This window comes from Oryx dammah, unplaced genomic scaffold (genome assembly GCF_014754425.2).
Source record: "Oryx dammah isolate SB20612 unplaced genomic scaffold, SCBI_Odam_1.1 HiC_scaffold_7, whole genome shotgun sequence".
NCBI lineage: Eukaryota > Metazoa > Chordata > Mammalia > Artiodactyla > Bovidae > Oryx > Oryx dammah.
In genome coordinates, this window is record NW_024070191.1 from 38,745,330 (window position 1) to 38,769,493 (window position 24,164).

At 35.4% G+C, this 24,164-nt stretch overlaps 1 protein-coding gene across 1 annotated transcript in view; it reads left to right on the forward strand.

The window, feature by feature from the left end:
* Positions 1 to 24,164, forward strand: part of TOP2B (DNA topoisomerase II beta) — a 97,396-nt gene that overhangs the window by 51,943 nt on the left and 21,289 nt on the right. The window contains exons 10-26 of the mRNA XM_040243019.1: positions 3,943 to 4,088; positions 4,919 to 5,016; positions 5,709 to 5,921; positions 9,110 to 9,283; positions 10,678 to 10,779; positions 10,864 to 11,001; positions 14,823 to 14,961; positions 15,281 to 15,438; positions 15,575 to 15,700; positions 16,813 to 16,923; positions 17,006 to 17,111; positions 19,308 to 19,417; positions 20,002 to 20,094; positions 20,191 to 20,305; positions 21,784 to 21,905; positions 22,104 to 22,252; positions 23,033 to 23,264. Coding sequence (XP_040098953.1) covers positions 3,943 to 4,088; positions 4,919 to 5,016; positions 5,709 to 5,921; positions 9,110 to 9,283; positions 10,678 to 10,779; positions 10,864 to 11,001; positions 14,823 to 14,961; positions 15,281 to 15,438; positions 15,575 to 15,700; positions 16,813 to 16,923; positions 17,006 to 17,111; positions 19,308 to 19,417; positions 20,002 to 20,094; positions 20,191 to 20,305; positions 21,784 to 21,905; positions 22,104 to 22,252; positions 23,033 to 23,264 — 2,332 coding nt within the window. The remainder of the gene's footprint in view (positions 1 to 3,942; positions 4,089 to 4,918; positions 5,017 to 5,708; positions 5,922 to 9,109; positions 9,284 to 10,677; positions 10,780 to 10,863; positions 11,002 to 14,822; positions 14,962 to 15,280; positions 15,439 to 15,574; positions 15,701 to 16,812; positions 16,924 to 17,005; positions 17,112 to 19,307; positions 19,418 to 20,001; positions 20,095 to 20,190; positions 20,306 to 21,783; positions 21,906 to 22,103; positions 22,253 to 23,032; positions 23,265 to 24,164) is intronic.

Consider the following 24,164-nt stretch of genomic DNA (forward strand, 5'->3'; position numbering starts at 1 on the left):
AGTTTCCTATTGCTCGAGACCCTGTTATTCTTACCTCTTTTAGCCAGAATGCTGTCCTGTTAGATTCCTCTGTTGTTCAGAGTCTTTTTCTCCAAAGTACTTTCTGATGGGAGCTCTCAGAGACCATTTTTCTCCTTCTCTGGTGCTGTGGATGCTGTTTCAGCTGCTAGAATAATCACTGGGTATTTTTTCCTTTTGCTTTGGTACTCAAGGTCAAGTGCACTATCGTTAGTACTATTCCAGTTGCATTATGGATTAAATGTATTCTTTCATAACCAACATTTAGGCTTTTCCATTATTTATAACATCTTTTGTAAATTGGGAACTGCTGGTAGTATAGAGTATGTACCAGGTATTCAGCTAATCACTATGGTGACTTTTTTCTCTTTGGAGGACTGAGGGAGGTGTGAAAATAATAAAGTTCTAAGTTCAAAATATAGTTTTTATGTTTATGCTATTTTCGCCAGTATGCCTTTTGTAAGATATTATATTTATCCCTTGTAATTTCATTAGTAGGTTAGAATGATTTTTAAGATTTTTTTCCTTAACATGAAAGTTTAATAATTCAGTTACAACTTTATTGTCAATAATCTAATTTCAGAGGGCATAGTTAAGATAAGTGATATAATAAAAATATAATTTATATTTGGTTATACAATGAAGTTGACTATATCTTATATGAAAATATTACTACATAACTATACTATTGAAGCTTTTGATTTTCTTTTTCTTCCTTTCTTATTTTTTACTTGCATCATTTCTATAATGAATACACTATACTGAGAATTTATATGGTAAGATGCATACTTAAAAGTAAGTGGTATGGTATGATGGACACTTAAAAGTTACAACTTATGCAGACATTTAAGATAGTTTTAAGGAAATTTTAGCTGTCAAGATTTCTTTTCTTCCATAGTTAGGAAATTGTCAGTTAAAAATAATTATATTTTAGGAGGGTAGTATGGAGTAATAGATGTTTAATGCTTAATATCTTCATGCTTTTTTAAAAATCAGAACTGACTGAAAACTAAGGAAGTCCTTTTTAAAAATACATTCTTGATGAACATGGTTACAGTTATTTGATTCTTTTATCTTAATTGTTTTGGCCACATTGATCCAGCAATGTGCAGTTAAAAAACAGCTTAGATAGAATCCCATTATAGCGAAGTGATTAAGAAGTGAGCTATAAAACAGTTATGTAGACCAAATAGTGGCTCACAGTGACAAGCTCTACTTTATTCCAGGTTCTGGATAAAGTAATTCTGGGTAACTAGTGCTCTTTCTCTTTTGCATTCTTTTATGTAGCAGACTTTATTTTTCTTTGTGCATGTGTGTTCATGAACTCTGTGTGTGAAAGAAAGGTTACATTTTAGTAGTGAATGGGTCAAATGTGGAGTGTACACCGTCTAGCTTAGCTCTTTCGATAGTACTCTGTGACATGGAGATAAAGTTTAAGTACAAAGCCGTAGTTGTAAAAGAGACAGGAATAGGTCAGCAAGGGATGCTGTATAGGATTTGGACAGCAGTTCCAAGAAGCTAGAGAATTTGAAGCAACTTCTCACAGGGGAGTTTAAAACCCATTAAATAGTATAGTGTAATGGTTAGTATTGAAACAGCTTACTTGATGGCATCAATTTGATTAAAAACTAACAAATGTGAAAAGCACAATAACCAGAGTTCTAATTATTTCTCTAGCTTAAGTATTCTTATTTATTTAGGGTTGAAATTCTTAAAGCTGTAGCTTTCCACAAAATGTACACTCATAGAGAATATACAGTATGTATACATTTAAAAAATTGCTTTCTATATACTGTTTTGTACCTTTCTATTTTACATACTGAGGACAGCCTTCCTTATTAACTTACATAAATCTACTTAATTCTTTTAACTATCCTTAAGTGTTATGTCAATATATCATAATTAACCTCTTTCCAGTTGATGAATATTGGATATTCAGCTTGTTTCCCAAGTTTCTTTTTAGCTTTAATTATTTTGGAATTTTATTTGTAGCTTATTCAAGCACATCATTCTTTTAATACTTCTGTGAAGATTATTGATGGAGCAAAAAATGCAGTTATATAATTCTGAATCATTGTTTAGAGATTATAGAAATAAGTTCCAGACCTCAGAAGTAAAATAAACTGAAATTTTTTTAATAGAGAGGTGACTTTGATAGAAAGTTTTAGTTTCATACTCATATAGGCTTATAGAATATATGAGGTATCGTCTTATTTTTTTGAAACTGTGAAGATAATGAATTTACAAAGTGCCTTATTTTAATTATAGTACTATATATGCTAAGTAGGATGAAAAGATTTTAAGGATTTTTTTCATGAGTATATTGACTTTAGTGTCATTCTGAGATGTTTAAGATCTATAATTTTCCATCCATTATCTTTCGTTTCCTTCAGAATTGTTCTCTATTAGTTTTAAACTCCGTGAAGTGTCTTGTGTAAAAAAAAAAAAAAATTAATAAGTTACAGGTTTTAAACTCAAGCTAGGAACTATTTCAATATTTAAAAAAATAATGCAGTACAGGGCCCTTGTTTTCAAGGCTTCACTCTTGACCTCGGGATATGGGACACGCAAGGTAAAGTACAGTAGCTCATTTGAACTGTTACATATTTAAATATTTAGCTGTATATTCTGTAAAGAGTGTATACCCACACATTAGATAACCTAATTATGTCCTGAGGTCCCTAGTAAATAATTTAGATTTTTTTTTTGGCAAGTTTCAATATAAGGAATGTTGGAAAACATTATTTTAGGCTGGGAGGACAGAAGTCGTAAATTGATTATTGAAGTTAAGGTAAAATTTGGCTAGACAGAGAAGAAAAGGATTTTATAGGCAAAGGAAAGACGAAGAAATGAAAGAATTGAGACTGAGTAAAACTGTAATAAAGTAATAAAACTGTATTGAAGGAAAATATGATGCACGTTAGAGAATAGTAGTTCAGTTTGACTGCAAGTAGGGGTATGCCTAAGGGCCTTAAACATGCAATAGAGAACTGCTAAGCTTGATTTCATAGAAAGCATGGAGCTACTGTTGTGTCCTGGTGCAAAAAATAGTGTTATGAAAGCTGTGGTAAGTCCATCATTGTTATGAAGAATGTATTTAAAGGGAGTGGCTAGTTCTGTTCTTAGCTGTGTTGCAGTAATCAGTATTTAAGGTAATAACTAATTTAGACTCATACAGTGGCATTTGGAATGAAGGAAGATTGGATAGTGATGAAACAAATCTAATAGGACAAACTGAGTTTAAAACATTAAACTCATCTCTTAATGATCAGGAGATATGAATAAAAATAACAAAGTTTGAGTCCACTTGATTCAGAGAGTTGAACCTGTATTGTGAAAAGTGAGGGAAAGAAAAGTTGGTTTGCTGATTTGGGGAAAGAGAATGATGTGCTTTTTAGTCTAACAGTGATTGCTACAGGATAAGCACCCTCTAACATTTAGATGGAGAGTGGGCATATCCCAGGCAGCTCTCCTTTGCTGTCTGCACTCCTCAGCAGTCGGGTGGGAGGTGAAAGTGGCTGTGGCTGCTAGCCCCGCAGAGCCTGTGGTCACAGGGGGTCGACTGGCGGGAAGAAGCATAAAGGTCATGGCTCCTATGTATGAAGAGAAAGTGGAATTGATAGCTAGCTTCTTATACAAGCTTCTCTGCTTTTACTGTTGAGAAGAGTTTTGTTTTCTTGGGAGACTTTTGCAGTATCACCTTCAGAACTTATTGACCCTAATTAGAGTTACGACTCAGGGATGGTAACGTGTGTCCTCAGCAAGGGTTTTCTTGAAAGATGAGTGAGTGTCTTCCAATTGGTAATGGCTGGCCTTTTGCTTGTAATCATTCATGTTTATTCTGGGTCACTTTACTTTTGATGGAAATTAATTGATTTATCGTTAAACTATTTTAAGCTCCAAACTCTGCTTGTTTATTTACAGTGAATCTAACATTATAAGCATTTGGAATAATGGGAAAGGCATTCCAGTAGTAGAACACAAAGTAGAGAAAGTTTATGTTCCTGCATTAATTTTTGGACAGCTTTTAACATCCAGTAACTATGACGATGATGAGAAAAAAGTAACAGGTAAAGTCTGAATGGCTGATGGGAATTTTTATTGAGAAATACTTCTCTCTTACCATAGAAGTCTGTTACTAGTTCTGTATAAGATATTACAGAAAAGGAAGCTTTTCTAGTTTTGTTGTGAGAAAATCCTTTTTAGAATTAATATCTATAAACACTATCATGTATTACTGTTGTCCTGATTCTAGACACTTAGCTCGTAGCACACTGACTTCTGCTAGAACTCCTGGAACTCTGTCTAACCTGGCTGAGAGTTCGGGTTTTGAATTAGAGTACTGATGAAAGTAAGATGCATATGATTCCTGTATGTGTGAATTTGTTTTTACATAAGCACCATGTCTTTTGGTATCAATCAAATTACTTTTAAACCGTCTTCTTTGAGTCAAGATTGAAAGTCTAGACTCTATAGAGTTGAAAGTGCTTTGACCATAGCCAGTTGTTTTTCTACTTACTACATTTCCCCAAAGATGATTTTTTTCCAAAACCAAAGTTCTAGGAAGTTAATAGATTAGAGTTTTGTAATAGAAGTGACTGTGATAGAAAGCTCAGATTCATACTCACATAGACTTACTGGATTGTTTGAAGATACAGTGCTTAATTTTTTAAAAATTGTTATGAAGATACAAAATGTGTATTTTAATTATATTACTGTATGTGCTAAATCTTAATTGTATGTTTCTTTAAATGAAAAATCTAAATATACTTTGAAATATTCAATCAATGATTAAAAAGTGGAAACTGTTTTGCAACAGACCTGCCCTATGGTACGTGAGTTAACAAAGTCCCTTTAAAATTGTTTTCATTAAACCTTTCACATTTAATTGTTCTTACAGGTGGTCGCAATGGTTATGGTGCAAAACTTTGTAATATTTTCAGTACAAAGTTTACAGTAGAAACTGCTTGCAAAGAATACAAACATAGTTTTAAACAGGTATGATAGAAGTGTGACCAATTCTTTCTTAAGAATAATCATGTTTGTTGCTTTGCCAAGGTAGTACCTGTATAATACCTTAGATACCTATATAAATTATTATTTTAAGCATTAAGCAAGTCATCAGAGTAAAAAGGCTACAGAATGCCTGGGAGATTTTACGTAAATCCAGTTTCCTCCCATTCCTTTAAAATAAAATGCTTTATTTGACAGACTTTTTTTTTTAACGTGTTTAAGCAATAGGGAAAATGTCTTGAACCTTACAGTCTAATTGAAATGCACCCACTTAGCATGTTTGAAAATTTCCTTGTTGATTGATCATTATATTTCAAATTTTTATACTTCACTTTTGTAGACCTTTGAAAATTTTACATAAGCTAAAATAATTTTGTGAGAAAAGCACTGTACCTTTTAATTTTTTTATAATTCTGTGTATGGTCATTTGTAGATTTTGAAAGATTTAACAATATATAAAGCTGTTCAGTTGATTTTGCTTATTTTCAGCATGACGTTGTTATAATAGTTTTATCTAAAATTTCTTCATTTATAGTATAGTTTTAAGGATTGGTTTGTTGTGAAAGTTGGAAAATTGTTCTAGTTGTGGTAAATGAATGTATTTCATTAGCTGAGTCTTTATGTATTATCTAATATAGAAGCACAACAGAAATATTTAAATATTTTTTCTTTTAAAGACATGGATGAATAATATGATGAAGACTTCTGAAGCCAAAATTAAACATTTTGATGGTGAAGATTACACATGTATAACATTCCAACCAGATCTGTCCAAATTTAAGATGGAGAAACTTGACAGGGATATCGTAGCTCTCATGACCAGAAGAGCTTATGATTTGGCTGGCTCCTGCAAGGGGGTCAAGGTCATGTTCAATGGGAAGAAATTGCCCGTAAGTGTCTTCCAAAATAACTCGTGCTTTGTTAATTTGTAGACAGCCTATAGTTAGATCTTGCTTCTTGAATTGTTAGTCTCTTTTAACAAGTGTGTTTAGATGATTGACATTTAAAGTAATTATTGATACATTTGGATTAAAGCTTACCATCTTGTTATATGTTGATTTATTGTATTTGTTCTTGGTTACTTATGTCCTTGTATCCTGCCTTCTTTGGTTTTAATTCAGCATTAAAAAAAAATGATTTCATTTTGTCTTCTCTATTTACTTATCATGTGTGTGTGCATGTTCTCGGTTGCTCACGTATCTGACTCTTTGAGGCCCCGTGGACTGTAGCCTGCCAGGCTCCTCTGTCCATGGGATTTTTCAGGCAAGAATACTGGAGTGGCTTGCCATTTCCTTCTCTAGGGGGTCTTCCCAACCCAGGGATTGAATCCATGTCTCCTGCATTGATTGGCAGGCAAATTTTTACCACTGTGCCCCCTAAGAATCCTCTTTACTTATTATTCTTATTTTTAAAACTTCTTTAGTGATTGTCTTAGGGTTTATAATACTCGTTTGTAAATACTTTGAGTCCACCTTGATTTGTCACTTGGTGTGTAGAGCAAAAACTTTATGACAGTGTATCCCCAGGTCCTCCTCTCTGTTCCTGTGCCCTCTTCATCATACATTTCGCTTTGGCATATTCTCTAAACAACAGAAGAAGAGAGAGAATGAGGAGGAAGAAATATTTGAAAAAGTTATGGAAGACATATTTCCACAGTCAAGTTCATTGATTTTTTTTTTTTAAACTGTGTCAAGTTTCTGACTTGATGATGTCACTACTACTTTAAGCAGTCAGTTATACTTTAGAGCAATAAAAAAAATAGAGTTTACCTTCTTTTATTCCATTTCCAGTGCTCTTAATTTCTTGTTGTAGGCCTAAGTTTCTGATCTATTTCATATTCCTTCTGGCTGGAGATTTTTCTTTAACATTTATTTCCTGTGGATACCTTTGCTGATAATAGTTTCCCTCAGTTTATGTTTGTCTGAGAGAATTTTTCCTTCACTTGAAAGGATACAGAGTTTCATTGAGTATAGAATCACAGTCAACAGTTGTGTTTTTTTTTTAGCACTTAAAAACGTCACTCTGTTGTCGTCTTGCTTGCGTGGCGTCTGCTGTAACTCCTGTCCTTCCTCTGTTGATAAGAGGTTTCTTTTTCCTCCACCTGCCTTGAAGATTTTCTATTTGTCTTTTGAGTATGATATACTCAGTTGTACATATAGGTTTTGTTGTTGTTGTTTTTGTTTTGTTTTGTTTTGTTTTGGTACTTAATTCTGTTTGGCGTCTCCTGAGCTTATTGGATCTGTTGTTTGGTGTCACTAATTTTGGGAAAATTTTGGCTGTTATTTCTTGACATGCTGTTCTTCCTTTTCCTTCTGGGAGTCTAATTATGCATAACTTGTAGGACCCATGCTCTTGGATGTTTTACTCTGCTTTATTTACTCTATTTTCTCTTTGAGTTTCAGTTTGTTTGATTTCTATTGCTATATTTTCAAGTTCATTGACTTTTTCCTCTACTGTGTCAAGTTTACTTCTGAGCCTGCCAAAGGCATTCTTTGTGTCTTCTGCTTTTATTAATTTCTAGCATTTGCATTTGATTCATTCTTAAAGGTTCTGTCTCTCTGGTGAAGTTGCATATTAGACAATATGCAACTTCCACAAGAGCCTTAAACCTGTTAGCCATTGTTGTTGTTCAGTTGCTAAGTTGTGTCTGACTCTCTGTGAGTCTGTGAGCTGCAGCATGCCAGGCTTCCCTGCCCTTCACTCTCTCCCGCACTTTGCTCAGACTTGTGTCCATTGAGTCAGATGCCATCCAACCATCTCGTCCTCTGTCCCCTTCCTTCTCCTCTTGCCCTTTTAGTCTTTCCCCACATCAGGGTCTTTTCTAATGATTTGGCTCTTTGCATCAGGTTGCCAAAAGCCCTATCTGATAGTTAAAACATCTGTGACATATCTAAGTTCTGATTGATTTATCTTTTCAGACTGTTTTCCCCTTGCCTTTTGGCATACCTTGTGAGATTCTGTTGAACACCAGCTATGTTGCATAGCACAGTAAATATGGTGTGAATAGGCTTTAGTATGAGGATTTATGTTAATCTGTACAGGGAGTGGGCCGTGTTTGCAGGCTGTTGTTGCCGCAGTTACTAGTGTTGAGGTCTGTTGTTGCTGTGGGCACCAGATACTTCAGATTCTATCTTGTCCTTTCTCTATGCTTTGGGGCTTGCCTTGGAGCTGCTGGTCTTCCAGCTAGCCTGGGTATAGGTTGTGAGAGACCCCCATGTCTGATTAGTCTCAGGCTTTGGACTGCTCAGGGCCTGTGTCTCAGGGTTTAGCCTTCTCAGGAGTGTCTATGCCTCCGCTTGAGGTGGAGACATTCCCTTTGTCCTCTGTTTTCCTCTGCTTGCATCAGGTCACACCAGTGCTCTCCTTCTGTGCCCGGCAGGATAAGCCTTTTTAAGATGTAAATGAGATGGGCATAGGAGGGGTGGGGCTGGGCAGAAGTACTTTATCCCAGCTCTGGTGGTATTTCACCACTGCTTTCCAACAGTGTCCTTCCCCCTGTGAAGTAAGCCATTCTTTTTTTTTTTTTTTTTGATAAGGGTGAAGGGTCTGGGTTGAATTCCTAGTGGCTGCTGTTCTCCACCTGGCCCCATGAGGGTCACTTTTTCTAAATTCTTTCTGATCTACTCTATGAGGAAAGACCTGCAAAAGACTAGGAACCCATTCTGACCACAGACTTCAGGTGCTTCACACACTCACGCTAGTCCACACTTGTCTATCAGAAGCTCAGGTGCTTCACACACTCACGCTAGTCCACACTTGTCTATCAGAAGCTCTGGTTACAGGTTCCTATGGGCTTATAGCACACCAAGCAGCTTCTGCCCAGATAAGCAAACGATTTAGGTTCTGTGTCTCCCTACAAACACCTGTCTCTCTTCAGACTTTGGATGCTCAGCTGTCCTGTGATCTCAAATTTTTGAAGATGCATAGAAAATTTGTTGTTTAACCAACTGTTTTCTTATAAAGGAGAAGAAAACTTCTTTGAGCCTTCCCTTCTACATGTCTAAACTGGCTGGTGTTCACCTAGTTCAGCTGCCAGTGCAAGAGGAATTGTTCATTGTTTTTGTTTTCCAAATTTTAGGTAAATGGATTTCGCAGTTACGTAGATCTTTATGTGAAAGACAAATTGGATGAAACTGGAGTGGCCCTAAAAGTTATTCATGAACTTGCAAATGAAAGATGGGATGTTTGTCTCACATTGAGTGAAAAAGGATTCCAGCAAATCAGCTTTGTAAATAGCATTGCAACAACAAAAGTAAGTACACTAATTCTTTGTTTCCAAGTCAGTTGTAGAATAGTCTTCATTAAAAACAAGATAAAACAACAAAGAATAGCCCTCCACCCTGCTTTTGTGAAATCAAAATTGACTTATGAAAATAAAAGTATATTTTCTATGAAATATCTGTCTTACAATTTATTTAAGCGTCCATTGAGAAATAAATTTACATGATTAGAACTTATAGTTGAATACATTTGTATTTTATGGAATTTAGAATGATAAATTCCTTGTTCTGTGTTCTGAGTTTTGACTGTAAAAGAACAAATAATAGATGAGTCTGTTTTGAGATCACATCGTGAAATACCTTATCTGTGGTTCTAAGGAGTTTGAACCTTTTTTGTAGGCTTTTAAATTTCCAAATCAAATGAAATTCTTCTCATCTATATGCATTTATCCATTGACCATAATGAAATATTGGGCAGTATAAGTGTGTATTTTAGAATAAAGCCATGAGCTATCACTTTGTCACTCTTGTTCAAGTTTGAACTTATTTTTTATCATCTAGCATCACTTTTTCTAGTCAACAGAAATCCTGTATCAGATTTGATTGCATTTTATTATGTGTAATAGAAATCTAGTATGCAGTGGTTTGTAGACATGTGAAGGTTTTCCTTTTCCTCTTCTGGGGACTGATGGCATGCAGTCTTAGTCTGGTCCTGTGACTTGACAGTGTCCACAGGGTCCTGTTCTCTTCCTGGCTTTCTTTCCTTTCTGCCTCTCTTAGCATGTGGCTTTCATTTTCATGCCTTTAATATGTCTGCTGCACCTTTCTAAGTCCTAAGGAGAGAATGAAGTTGGACAAATGCCTATGTGAATTAGATCTCTCTGCTTTTATCAGGAATTCAGTATTGTTCCTGGAAACCTGATTCAGTGGACCTCTGCTAGCTTCTCTGGCTAAAACTGGGTCAAGGGTCCCTTTACCTGCAAGGGAGTCTAGATTGGTAAATCTTTGTAACTGGACATGTTGCCAGTTAAAAACACAGTTGGATTTGCCCATAATATGAAAGGGAAGACAACTGTTGATGGCTAGCATGGTCCCTAAGTGGCAGTCTTGTGAGTGTCATTGCTACCACCAGGCTAGTGTTCATTCTCACCTCCGTGTCTCTTTTTCGTTGTTTTCACTTGGTGGGGAGTTATATAGAGTTGCTAATTAGCTCTATGGCCAAAAGGACTATATTTTAAATCCCAACTCTTTCCTTCTGAGACTTATCATGTTACCTCTGATATATAGGGTGAGTAATATAGTCATACTAACTTAAAAAAGTTGTGTTGAAGATTAAATGCTCACTCTAGAAAAATGTGAATGTTACTGTTTTCCTGCCTTAATTATAGAAGATTTTGTATTCATGGTTTTTTTTTTTCCTCTTTAGGGTGGACGGCATGTGGATTATGTAGTAGACCAAGTTGTTGGTAAACTGATTGAAGTGGTTAAGAAAAAGAACAAAGCTGGTGTGTCAGTGAAACCATTTCAAGTAAGCGATGTTTTATATATTCTGTTGAATTGTTAAGTAATATCAATTCTGATATTGACCTTTCTTTGAATATGTTTTCAACAGGTAAAAAATCATATATGGGTTTTTATTAACTGCCTTATTGAAAATCCAACTTTTGATTCTCAAACTAAGGAAAACATGACTTTGCAGCCCAAAAGTTTTGGATCCAAATGCCAACTATCAGAAAAATTTTTTAAAGCAGTGAGTAAAACATATATTACTTTTCAGTGTTTTTTGTTTAATTTAGAGTTCATTAAGTAGTTTTCTTGATTTATTTATTCTAATTATTCTGATTAGTTTGTTATTTTAACTGCAGATACAGGCATACTTATCCTAAAAACCAAAATGCTTGATTCTGAAAACTTCAAAGGTTAGATAGACACTGTTTCATAAAACAGTTGATTATTTTGCCAAGCTTTAAAGTAGGGAATCCTGTAACTACTTATGTTTTTAGTTTGCATTGGTCTTTAAAAAGCCAGTTTTGCCTCTAAAAAATGTACCAGTCCTTACAGGACTCCTGTCCTCATCTTTTCCATTCCTTTCAAATTCATCTACTGGTTTTGTAGATGTAACTTAAAAAATTATGGTAACCTATGTCTAACATAAAATTTACCATATTCTACATTTTTTTTCCATTTTACTTAGCACATATTTATTTAGCCTGCCTTAACCTTTCTGAAACAAGATGAAAATATAAATAATAAATCTTAGATTTATAACTGAGCCTTGTGGCTGCTCTATACAGTCAACAAAAGCAAGACCAGGAGCTGACTGGCTCAGATCATGAACTCCTTATTGCCAAATTCAGACTTAAACTGAAGAAAGTAGGGGAAACCACTAGACCATTCAGGTATGACCTAAATCAAATCCCTTATGATTATACAGTGGAAGTGAGAAATAGATTTAAGGGACTAGATCTGATAGAGTGCCTGATGAACTATGGACAGGGGTTCGTGACATTGTACAGGAGACAGGGATCAAGACCATCCCCATGGAAAAGAAATGCAAAAAGGCAAAATGGCTGTCTGAGGAGGCCTTACAAATAGCTGTGAAAAGAAGAGAAGCAAAAAGCAAAGGAGAAAAGGAAAGATATAAGCATCTGAATGCAGAGTTCCAAAGAATAGCAAGAAGAGATAAAGTCTTCCTTAGTGATCAATGCAAAGAAATAGAGGAAGAGAACAGAATGGGAAAGACTAGCGATCTCTTCAAGAAAATTAGAGATACCAAGGGAACATGTCATGCAAAGATGGGCTTGATAAAGGACAGAAATGGTATGGACCTAACAGAAGCAGAAGGTATTAAGAAGAGGTGGCAGAAATTCACAGAAGAACTGTACAAAAAAGATCTTTATGACCCGGACAGTCACGATGGTATGATCACTCACCTAGAGCCAGATATCCTAGAATGTGAAGTCAAGTGGGCCTTAGGAAGCATCGCTACGAACAGAGCTAGTGGAGGTGATGGATTTCCAGTTGAACTATTTCAGATCCTGAAAGATGATGCTGTGAAAGTGCTGCGCTCAATATGCCAGCAAATTTGGAAAACTCAGCAGTGGCCACAGGACTGGAAAAGGTCAGTTTTCATTCCAATCCCAAAGAAAGACAATGCCAAAGAATGCTCAAACTACCACACAATTGCATGCATTTCACACACTAGTAAAGTAATGCTCAAAATTCTCCAAGCCAAGCTTCAGCAGTATGTGAACTATAAACTTCCAGATGTTCAAGCTGGTTTTACAAAAGGCAGAGGAACCAGAGATCAAATTGCCAACATCCACTGGATCATGGAAAAAGCAAGAGAGTTCCAGAAAAACATCTATTTCTGCTTTATTGACTATGCTAAAGCCTTTGATGGTGTGGATCACAATAAACTGTGGAAAATTCTGAAAGAGATGGGAATACCAGACCACCTGACCTGCCTCTTAAGAAACCTATATGTAGGTCAGGAAGCAACAGTTAGAACTGGACATGTAACAACAGACTGGTTCCAGATAAGAAAAGGAGTATGTCAAGGCTGTATATTGTCACCCTGCTTATTTAACTTATATGCAGAGTACATCATGAGAAATGCTGGGCTGGAAGAAGCACAAGCTGGAATCAAGATTGCCAGGAGAAATATCAGTAACCTCAGATATGCAGATGACACCACCCTTATGGCAGAAAGTGAAGAGAAACTAAAAAGCCTCTTGATGAAAGTGAAAGAGGAGAGTGAAAAAGTTGGCTTAAAGCTCAACATTCAGAAAATGAAGATCATGGCATCTGGTCCCATCACTTCATGGGAAATAGATGGGGAAACAGTGGAAACAGTGTCAGACTTTATTTTTTTGAGCTCCAAAGTCACTGCAGATGGTGACTGCAGCCATGAAATTAAAAGACGCGTACTCCTTGGAAGGAAAGTTATGACCAACCTAGATAGCATATTGAAAAGCAGAGACATTGCTTTGCCGACAAAGGTCCGTCTAGTCAAGGCTATGGTTTTTCCAGTGGTCATGTATGGATGTGAGAGTTGGACTGTGAAGAAAGCTAAGCGCCGAAGAATTGATGCTTTTGAACCGTGGTGTTGGAGAAGACTCTTGAGAGTCCCTTGGACGGCAAGGAGATCCAACCAGTCCATTCTGAAGGAGATCAGCCCTGGGATTTCTCTGGAAGGAATGATGCTAAAGCTGAAGCTCCAGTACTTTGGCCACCTCATGCGAAGAGTTGACTCATTGGAAAAGACCCTGATGCTGGGAGGGATTGGGGGCAGGAGGAGAAGGGGATGAGATGGCTGGATGGCATTACCGAGTCGATGGACGTGAGTCTGAGTGAACTCCGGGAGTTGGTGATGGACAGGAAGACTGGGCGCACTGCGATTCATGGGGTCGCAAAGAGTTGGACATGACTGAGCGACTGAACTGAACTTGTAGCTGCTAGTAATTTTTTATAGTCTTTTCTGTATAAGCTTTGCCTCATTTCTCCTGTTTACCAGTGCCACCAAACATATATTAAGTGCCTTTATGTTTGCCCTGGGAATGTAGAGATGAATAAATTACAGCCTCTCCTCTTTGAAAATTTATAGTTTTTTTTGAGGAATATTGTGTAATATTGTAATAGAAATAACATTTTTATCAAATTTTGGTATTGGAATTTCAAAGGTAGGGTCTCACAAACGAAAACAAAAGTTGATTTTTAGGTTTAGCTAAAGGCCTATAGAATAGTACTTTTGGGTCTGATTGTAAATGAATTCTGAATACCGCTAACCCGATGCTAATCATTTCCCAAATTTCTGCCCTCTTCACAGTTGTTCTTTTTATAAAGTAATTTGATTTCAATTTTTATACTTTTTCATTTTTGGCAAAGGAGGTTTAGATTTGATAACATAGTTCACTTCTTTTTATATTTGAAATGTTCCAGGAAACTTATTTCATACACCTATAATCAAACTACCCAGGTTGATGAAAAATAAATAACTCAAACTTGGAGATGCTTTACTTTTTCAGGGAGTAGAGTTTGACATCGTATCACCTGTTAACTCACTGCAGAATGACACACGTGTATAATGTTAGAATCCTTATTACCAGGCTCTTTAAAAAATAAGGACTGTTCATAAGTTCTTAAGTTTATCCTGATATTCCCTTCATGTTAATATTTTTTTGTCATAGTGAATTCCAGATTCATGTTTTTGTGTTGAAGGATATCAGAAATGTCAGTGTCTATAATTGCCCAGGTAGTAAATTCATAGGTGGATCAGCCTTTACTGTGTTCATTTTAACAAAACTAACTTATAACAAAAGCTGTGTATATTTCTTATGGAGTTTATTCTAATAAAATTTTTTTCACATGTGGTAAAGTTGCCTTTTTCTCATGTGTTTACATTTCCATATAATAGGTTATGGTGATTAGCCGCCTGAATTAATTTACTGTAATTAGAATAGTTTGCCGGCGTATGTCATTATCATTTTGCATTACAACTGCCCAGGTTCCAAGTGTTACATTAATTTGAGCTGAGTGTGTGAACTTCTTGCTTGCTTCTTTGATTTTTAGGCCTCTAACTGTGGCATTGTAGAAAGTATCCTGAACTGGGTGAAATTTAAGGCTCAGACACAGCTGAACAAGAAGTGTTCATCAGTAAAGTACAGTAAAATCAAAGGTATTCCCAAATTGGATGATGCTAATGATGCTGGTAAGATTCAGTTTTTGTTTGGTTTTTAGATTTTGATTTAAGTTTTTATTCAGTTATAGATGGTTTTAATTTTCCACATATATAGGATTTTATTTTCAGAGGATAATTTCATGAAAATTGTCACATATAACACATATTACAATTTTGGGGGGATAAAACTTCAATAAAATATACCTCATTTTTGCATTATACTGAGCATAATATAAGATGACTCTTTACAATGTTTTACTATCATTGTGATTGTTAATTTTTTGGTTTCATGTTTTTCATTGGTAAAATTAGGAAATTTGGAGTATGTATCATTACTCATTTCTCTTAGGTGGCAAACATTCCCTGGAGTGCACACTGATCCTGACAGAAGGAGACTCTGCGAAGTCCCTGGCCGTGTCTGGATTAGGTGTGATTGGGAGGGACAGATATGGCGTCTTTCCCCTCAGGGGAAAGATTCTTAACGTGCGGGAAGCTTCTCACAAACAGGTGTGTATATGTACCCACATGTGTATATGACAATTTATTACTTTAACTAAAATTGTGTTTTTATGTGTCAATTCTGACTCATCTTTTGTATATTTTGACACTTTAAAATACTTGCAATTCTTTTATTTTTGCACAGATCATGGAAAATGCAGAAATAAACAATATTATTAAAATAGTTGGTCTACAATATAAGAAAAGTTATGATGATGCAGAATCTCTGAAAACCTTGCGCTATGGAAAGATTATGATTATGACTGATCAGGTTGGTTAAAAGTTGCCACATAATAAAACATCTCTTTTTCAGAATCTCCTTCAGATATTTGTTTCATGAGATTTGTTCCAAGATAGTAAATTGAAACTGATTATACTTCAAGGGGAAAAATATTATTTAATGGCAGGGTTTGTGTGAAGTACATTTTACATTATCTAATTTATGGTAGCCACCTTTTTGGTTATTTTAAACTGTTTTTAAATTCAGTAAATCTGGAAAGAGTAGAACAACACTGCAGTATTATGACGTTGAAGCTTGCCTGTAAACAGGAAGGAAGTGGTGCAACTTAGGAAGATGGCTAATATTTGTTTATGATAGCATAATTGGGGATTCACAAAAAACTAGGAGGATTTGAATAGTAAAATGGCAATAATTAGGCAAGAACTAGAAAACTGAAGAGTTTCATATGCTTCCCTGGTGGCTCTGATGTTGAAGAATCCACCTGCAGTGTGGGAGACCTGAGTTCAATCCCTGGGTTGGGAAGATCCTCTGGGAGATCTTCCAGTTTTCCATTCCAGCATTCTTGCCTGGAGAATACCCATGGCAGAGGAGCCTGGTGGGCTACAGTTCATGGGGTCGCAGAGTTGGATATGACTGAGTTACTGAGCATACACATAAAATTGAATAGTTTCATATCCATCCACCTGCTTGTGTCTCATGTACTCTAACTGAAAGCATTTGTAGGAAAATCTTCAACTGAGAAGCTGCTGTGTAGTTTTAAGCAGAAAATTTATCCGTTTTTGTGTTAAGAGAAGACTTGTGAATACTTGTATTCCGTAGATTTCTCCTTTCAGTGAAGTGGCATTATAACTGTGTTTCTTGTATTTCTGTCTTCTAGTGAAATCTAGGAAAACTATAAAAAAGATAACGGTAGTATGTTTTATAGTGACAGAAAGATTCAGTTTATCACATAGCTATATTCTTTATTTGAATTTTAAGAAAGAAATTCTTTAATCATCCAAAGAATCTGTTTTGTACAATGCAGTTCTAAAATGTGAATGGAATTTTGCCTCATTGCTGCATTCATATATTTAAACATTTGATTATATAAGTAATTATATTTAATAAAATTATCATGACACTCTTTACTGATACTTATTTAGGATCAAGATGGTTCTCACATAAAAGGCCTGCTTATTAATTTCATCCATCACAATTGGCCATCACTTTTGAAGCATGGTTTTCTTGAAGAGTTCATTACCCCTATTGTAAAGGTACTTATTTACATTAATATACTTTTATACTATGGTCTTAAATGGTAGCAGAAAAACTAATTTTTTTTATTATTCATTTAAGGCTAGCAAAAATAAGCAGGAACTTTCCTTCTACAGTATTCCTGAATTTGATGAGTGGAAAAAACATATAGAAAACCAGAAAGCCTGGAAAATAAAATACTACAAAGGTCTGTATTCTAAAACACTTAAATTTTATGAACTTAACTATTGACATAAATTTCCTGTTAAGAGAGCATTATAAAATATTTTGAAAGTTTATTTCTTTTAGCTTTCAAAAACAGCTATTGCTGATTTTTAAAGAGTTATTATGGAAAATTTTATGTAAGTAGAATAGGTTAATGGGCTTCCCATGTACTTAAGTGTCATCATTTCATGAACAACCTTGTTTCATCTGAACTCTTCTCATCGCCTTCCCATTAGTTTGAAATATTAGGTTGGTGCAAAAGTAATTGCAGTTTTCCTTTGTTGAACTTTGTCATTTGATATTGGAATATATTCTTAAATAAATGTGGTTATATTATACATCATTTTACTGTGCATTTCTTGGCTATATGTTCTTTTTGTTAATGACTTGTTACTTGTTATTTATTATATATTTATTTTGGACTGTGGAAATGATGTTAGACAAAAAGCAAATTTGAGCAGTTTTCTTATTCAAGTTCAAATGGGTTGTAAAGCAGTGGCAACAGCTTGTAACATCAACAACACATTTGGCCCAGGAACTACTAACAAACATACAGTGCAGCTGTGGTTCAAGAAGTTTTGCAAAGGAAACGAGAGCCATGACGATGAGCACAGTGGCTGGCCATCAGAAGGTGACAGTGACCAGTTGAGAGTCATCTCTTAAGCTGATTTTCTTACAACTACATAAGAAGTTGCTGAAGAACTCAACAATGACCATTCTACGGTCATTTGGCATTAGAAGCAAATTGGAAAGGTGAACAAAGCTCGATAAGTGGGTGCCCATGAGCTGAACAAAAATTTTAAAAATCATCATTTTGAAGTTGTCTTCTCTTGTGCTATGCAATAAGAACTAACCATTTCTTGATCAGACTGTGACGTGTGATGAAAAGTGGATTTTATATGACAACCAGCGACGATCAGCTCAGTGGTTGGTCTGAGAAGTTTCAAAGCACTTCTCAAAGCTAGACTTGCACCAAAAAAAAACATGGTCACTGTTTGGTGGTCTACTGTCCATCTGACTCATTACAGCTTTCTGAATCCTGGCAAAACCATTACATCTGAGAAGTATGCTCAGCAAATCGATAAGATGCATCAAAAACTGCGATGCCAGCAGCTGGTATTGGTCAGCAGAACAGGCCCAGCTCTCCACGACAGTGCTCAACCACTGTCATGCAACCAGCACTTCAAAAGTTGAACAAATTGAGCTATGAAGTTTCACCTCACCCACCATATTCACCTGACTTCTCACTAATTAACTACCACTTCTTCAAGCATCTCAGCAACTTTTTGCAGGGAAACTGCTTCCACAACAAGCAGGAGGCAGCAAATGCTTCCTAAGAGCTTGTTGATTCCTGAAGCACCAATTTTTATGCTACAAGAATAAACATGCATTTCTTGTTGGCAAAACTGTGTTGATTGTACTGGTTCCTATTTTGATTAATAAAGATGTGTTTGAGCCTAATTATAATGATTTAAAATTCATGGTCTAAAACCTCAATTACTTTTGTACCAACCTAATAACTTCCAGGCATTAATAATATAATTAATTTCTATAGTACTTTAGTATGTATTTCTAAAAGAATTTTTTGTTGCCCATCATACCATTATCATACCTTTCTTTAATAACCTTAAATATTCAATCTGTTAAAATTCTCCTGACTATATTAAAAATGTTCATTTATATATATATTTTTTTTTTTTGAATCAGGATCCAAACAGAGCCCACACACTGAATTTGGTTGATAGGTCTATTAAATCTTATTATATTGTTTTTCTGTTTTCCATGTAATTTATTTGTTTAAAAAGTTGGATAGTTTGTTCTATATCATTTCCCACATTCTGGATTTTGTTAATCATTTCTATAGCTTGTTTTTTTTTGAGAGAACATTTAATGTCTATTCTAAGTAATTTTCATATATGCAGTATGGTATTATTAACTATAGGCATTATGCTATAGTTAGATTCTCCAGAATTTATTCATTTCATAACTGAAAGTTTGTACTTTTGACTGACATCTATTTCCCTCTTCCCTCAGCCCCCTGGTAACCACTATTCTACTCTGTGTTACTATGAGTTTGACTTTTTGTTTTTTTAGATTCCACATATAAGTGAGATCATACAGTATTTGTCTTTTTCTTTCTGTCTGGCTTATTTTTACTTTCATTTTAAAAATTGTGCAGGGTTGGGTACCAGTACAGCTAAGGAAGCCAAGGAATATTTTGCTGATATGGAAAGGCACCGTATCTTATTTAGATATGCTGGTCCTGAAGATGATGCTGCCATTACCTTGGTAACAAAGTTAATTAAGAAATCTCTCTAGACAGAGGGGTGGGGAATGAATTGAGAGTCGCGTTGACATGCATATACCGCCACACGTAAGGTAGCTCACTGCTGTAGCGCACGGGGGCCCAGTTCAATGCTCTGTGATGGCCAGAGGGCTGGGATGGCGGGGGGAGGCCCCAGAGGGAGGGCGTGCCTTATGCTCAGGGCTGACTCATGCTGTACAGCAGAAGCCGACAAAGCACTGCGAAGCAACTAAACGCCAGTTAGAAACTAAAAAAGAAATCTCTCCCAATGTCCTTTTCCTCTCTCTGCCATCCTTCCCCTCCCAGTCTTGGCTTGCTGTGGTATGTCTCTTTAATTCTGAGCCCAACCTAGTTAATCTTAGTGTCATTCCCCATCACCTCAGATTATGCTCTGCTTTCATAGTTCTTTAATTCAGAGACCTCTATTCAAATGTATTTTTGATAGAAGTGTATTGGAAAAGACTCTATAATTTTCCAGAAATTAATAATTAGTAATTTGCTTTTATAAATTTTAATTCTACAGTGAAATTAATTTTTTTAATGTATTAAATTATCTGGAATTTTTCAGGCATTCAGTAAGAAGAAGATCGATGACAGAAAAGAATGGTTAACGAACTTTATGGAAGATCGGAGACAGCGTAGGTTACATGGCTTACCAGAGGTTAGTCATAAAGAGCTGTGATCTGGGGGAAGAAAGAGAAAGGCTAAAAATCCATGTAGTAATAATGACATAATTGCTATGTGACTTTTCCCTTAGCAATTCTTATATGGTACAGCAACCAAGCATTTGACTTATAATGATTTCATCAACAAGGAATTGATTCTTTTCTCAAACTCAGACAATGAAAGATCTATACCATCTCTTGTTGATGGTAAGTAGCTTTTGTTTAAGAAGCTTTTTCATTTTTGAATGTTATTGAGTGTATTTTAATTTCATGTGTTTTAACCCATCCTTATAATAATTTTTAAAACTCTAAAGTTGCTTTTGAGATGTTTTAGAAGTTTTGAAATATTTTATATTCTTTAATTTGAATCTTAAGCCCTTTTTGAGTTTCTAAATAAATTATTAATAGCTTGCAAGTTTTTAAAGTTTTAGCTCCAAGTTATTAGAGACTTTTTAAAATAAAAAGTAAAATGTGATTTTGATAAGTTCTAGAGTATTTATCAGACCAAGTTTTAAAAGCACCTTTACTCCTCAGTACCTAGAGCCTCTCATCCAAGTACTAACCAGGCCCAACCCTACTTAGTTTTCAAGATCAGACAAGATAAATCTCATTCAGGGTGGTATGGCCATAGATCTCAGTTCCCAGAATTTAATGCTTTAGCTTATGTAACATGACAAAAAAATTAGACTGCTACCGAGTAGTTGGAGCAGATTTTAGTCTTTTATTTAGAGTGTTTTGATTTTATAACTTTTAAAAAATTAGTTTATCTTTACATCCCCTGGTTTTTCAGCTAAAACAGATGGTTCTATAATCTATCTAGTTCTAGCTTTCAGTCACATCCAGTCTCTGAAGTCTTGGTTAGAAGTTGCAGTCGAAGTTGGTCTCAGGTGCTGTCAGCTTCTATGCCAGTAGTTGTGTGCCTCTTATTTTACTTATGTTAATTTTGCCCCCTCAATTAGATTATAAAATTCTCAAGAAAAGTGGGCATATTTTATTATCCTTTTGCTTCTGCTATGCTCTGGGCCCATGGTAATGATGATAGCTGGTACATACTGAAAAGTTTATTACTGTGCTCCTTGGTCTACAGCAGGAAAAATGATCAGGAAGCAGAGTGGTTTGATCTCTTGTAATCTTATGGTCACCCTATTAAGAGGGTAATTATTTACGTTACGCTGAAAAGACACTGAGACGTAACGGTTTAGTAAGTTGTAGAAAGTCATGGCTAAGTTGAGAAGAGTATCCAGATTAGTGAGATTCTAAAGCCTGCATTCTTAATTAACAGAACATATCTCTACTTTATAAGAGCATCCCAGATTTAGGGTATTCTAATAATAGTTTTTAGGCTATTTGATGACTCGCTGATAGTTTCATCACAACTGGCATTTTGGGAATATGAGTGTTGTGAAAGCTCCTGTGAAAGGAATTTGGTGCCATCCAGCAGTTTTTTAAGACTAGAAGGGGTCTTTCAATTGGTTCTTCACTTCTAGAATACCTTAAGATGATATAAAATATGTTAGTAGGTACTCATTTTGTTAGAGTCTCAGTAATTTTAGTGATTTTTAATAAGCAGACTGTATCTTTGCTTTTTTCTCTTGAATATATAGAACATTATTGTCACTAAAAGAAACATTGCAACTCAATCTTGAGTAATATTTTTAAAAGAGGGTTTTTCTTTTTAAAATCAGGTTTTAAACCAGGTCAACGAAAAGTTTTATTTACCTGTTTCAAGAGGAATGATAAGCGTGAAGTAAAAGTCGCACAGTTGGCTGGATCTGTTGCCGAGATGTCTGCTTATCACCATGGAGAAGTAAGTAAGCATGGAGGCTGGAATTAATTGAGAGCTATACTTACTGGCATGAAGAATGATACTAGGATAATTCAGCATAATCAAGTGTTTTTCCTTTTATGAGGTCTTTGGAAATGTTAAAGAATTGAGGATTTGTGTTTTAATAAAAATGAGGTTGATGGAGGAACTTTGTGAATGTACTCTGTGTCTGTCCTGCAGCAAGCATTGATGATGACTATTGTGAACTTGGCTCAGAACTTTGTGGGGAGCAACAACATCAACTTGCTTCAGCCTATCGGTCAGTTTGGAACTCGACTTCACGGGGGCAAAGATGCTGCAAGCCCTCGTTATATTTTCACAATGTTGAGGTAATAATTTGCAGATATAATGGCATAAATACTATTTGAAGGTTATTGGAACTAACAAAATGTGTAATAGAAGTGTAGCTATGGAGAGAGAGCCATATTCCCTGGTGGCTCAGATGGTAAAAGCATCTGCCTATAATGTGGGAGACCTGGGTTCATTCCCTGGGTTGGGAAGATCTCCCTGGAGAAGGAAATGGCAACGCACTTGAGTATTCTTGCCTAGAAAATGCCATGGACGGACGGAGTAGCCTGATAGGCTGCAGTCTATGAGGCTGCAAAGAATCAGACACGACTGAGCACCTTAACTAACTTAACTATGGAGAAAGAAGCTGGAGTGTCATGTTCAGGGTCAGTGTTCCAAAGTATTCCATAACATGCGGAACGAAGTTTGTTGATCTCGATTTTTATGAATTATTGGTAGAAGCCAGTCCTAATGAATGTAAAGATTTTTCTGATCTAACTATTTAGGCTGAAAGTGGGTTTTGTGGTTTAGTCAGAATAAGAGGAAATCCTTACCAGGTTATATATCAATAAGAATTTAGGCAGGTTAGTCAGTAAGTAATATAAGTAAAACAGGGCTGTTTTATTCTGGCTTTGTGCCTGAGAGAAATACATTTGGTAATAAAGTCAAGTAAATTTTATTGTTGTTTAAATTAAGGACTTGTAACCAAAATTTTTAAATGCATTCTTTTAAAAGATTTCTGACGTGTAAAGTAATTACGTATAAAGTGTTTTTTCTCAAACTGTGACATTGCTGCACGTTTCTCTTTTTCCTTTTATTAGCACTTTAGCAAGACTGCTTTTTCCTGCTGTGGATGACAACCTGCTTAAATTCCTTTATGATGATAATCAGCGTGTGGAGCCCGAGTGGTATATTCCCATAATCCCCATGGTTTTAATAAACGGTGCCGAGGGCATTGGCACAGGATGGGCTTGTAAGCTGCCCAACTACGATGCCAGAGAGATTGTGAACAATGTCAGGCGAATGCTTGATGGCCTGGATCCTCATCCCATGGTAATGATGCAGAATTTACTGCTTATATTGGTTTTATTTGTATTTAACAAATGATATTGTGTGAACTACAGAGTCAGTAATTTTAGAAAAGTAATGGAACCATTTTCATATTAGAACGTATTTTAGACAGTAAGGACCTTGTTAGTATAGAACTTGATGTGTGCTTACAGTAAAAGATAGTTTGCAAAAAGCCTGCAGATAAGGCTTATGGGGGGAAACTGTTTATTAAAATTTTAATGTAAAAGTATTTCAGGCTTTTTTCAGACTTTCAAATGTCTAAATTATATAAAGAATAAGGCTTATATGATAAAGTTATATGCAACTTTTTATTGTTCTTCAACAACTGAATCATGTTATAGAGTCATGAGGATACTTAAAAACACACTGCAGGTATTTTAATATGTCTCCATATTTACTTTTCCCCTTTCCTTACATCATTGATTGTTCAGCCCCAACTCCCTCTAAGGGAAACCTCTCGACATGGTTTACTCTCTTCTACATGGTTTAAAATCGTCTAGATTCATAAACAAAGAGGAAAACATACTCCATGTATATAGAAACTTAATATTTTTATGTATTTCACTCCAAATTTTATTTCATTTTTGTATTTAAAAAAATTAGATTGTGATTTAAAATCTGTTTCTCCCCTAAATAAACAGGAGTATCAAATTACTAACAGGAGTATCAAATTGCTTATAATGATTATAGCATTTTATTTTAATTATTTCAGATACATTATTAATGTTTCTTACATATATATATGTGTGTATGTATATATACACATATATAGGATCTTCTATATATGATGTGCTAAGTGGTGAGATAAAATATTATCCCTGTCTTCAAAAAGTTAATCTTTTGTCAAGGCAAGACATGTGGGCTTGTAGTTTACAGTGACAG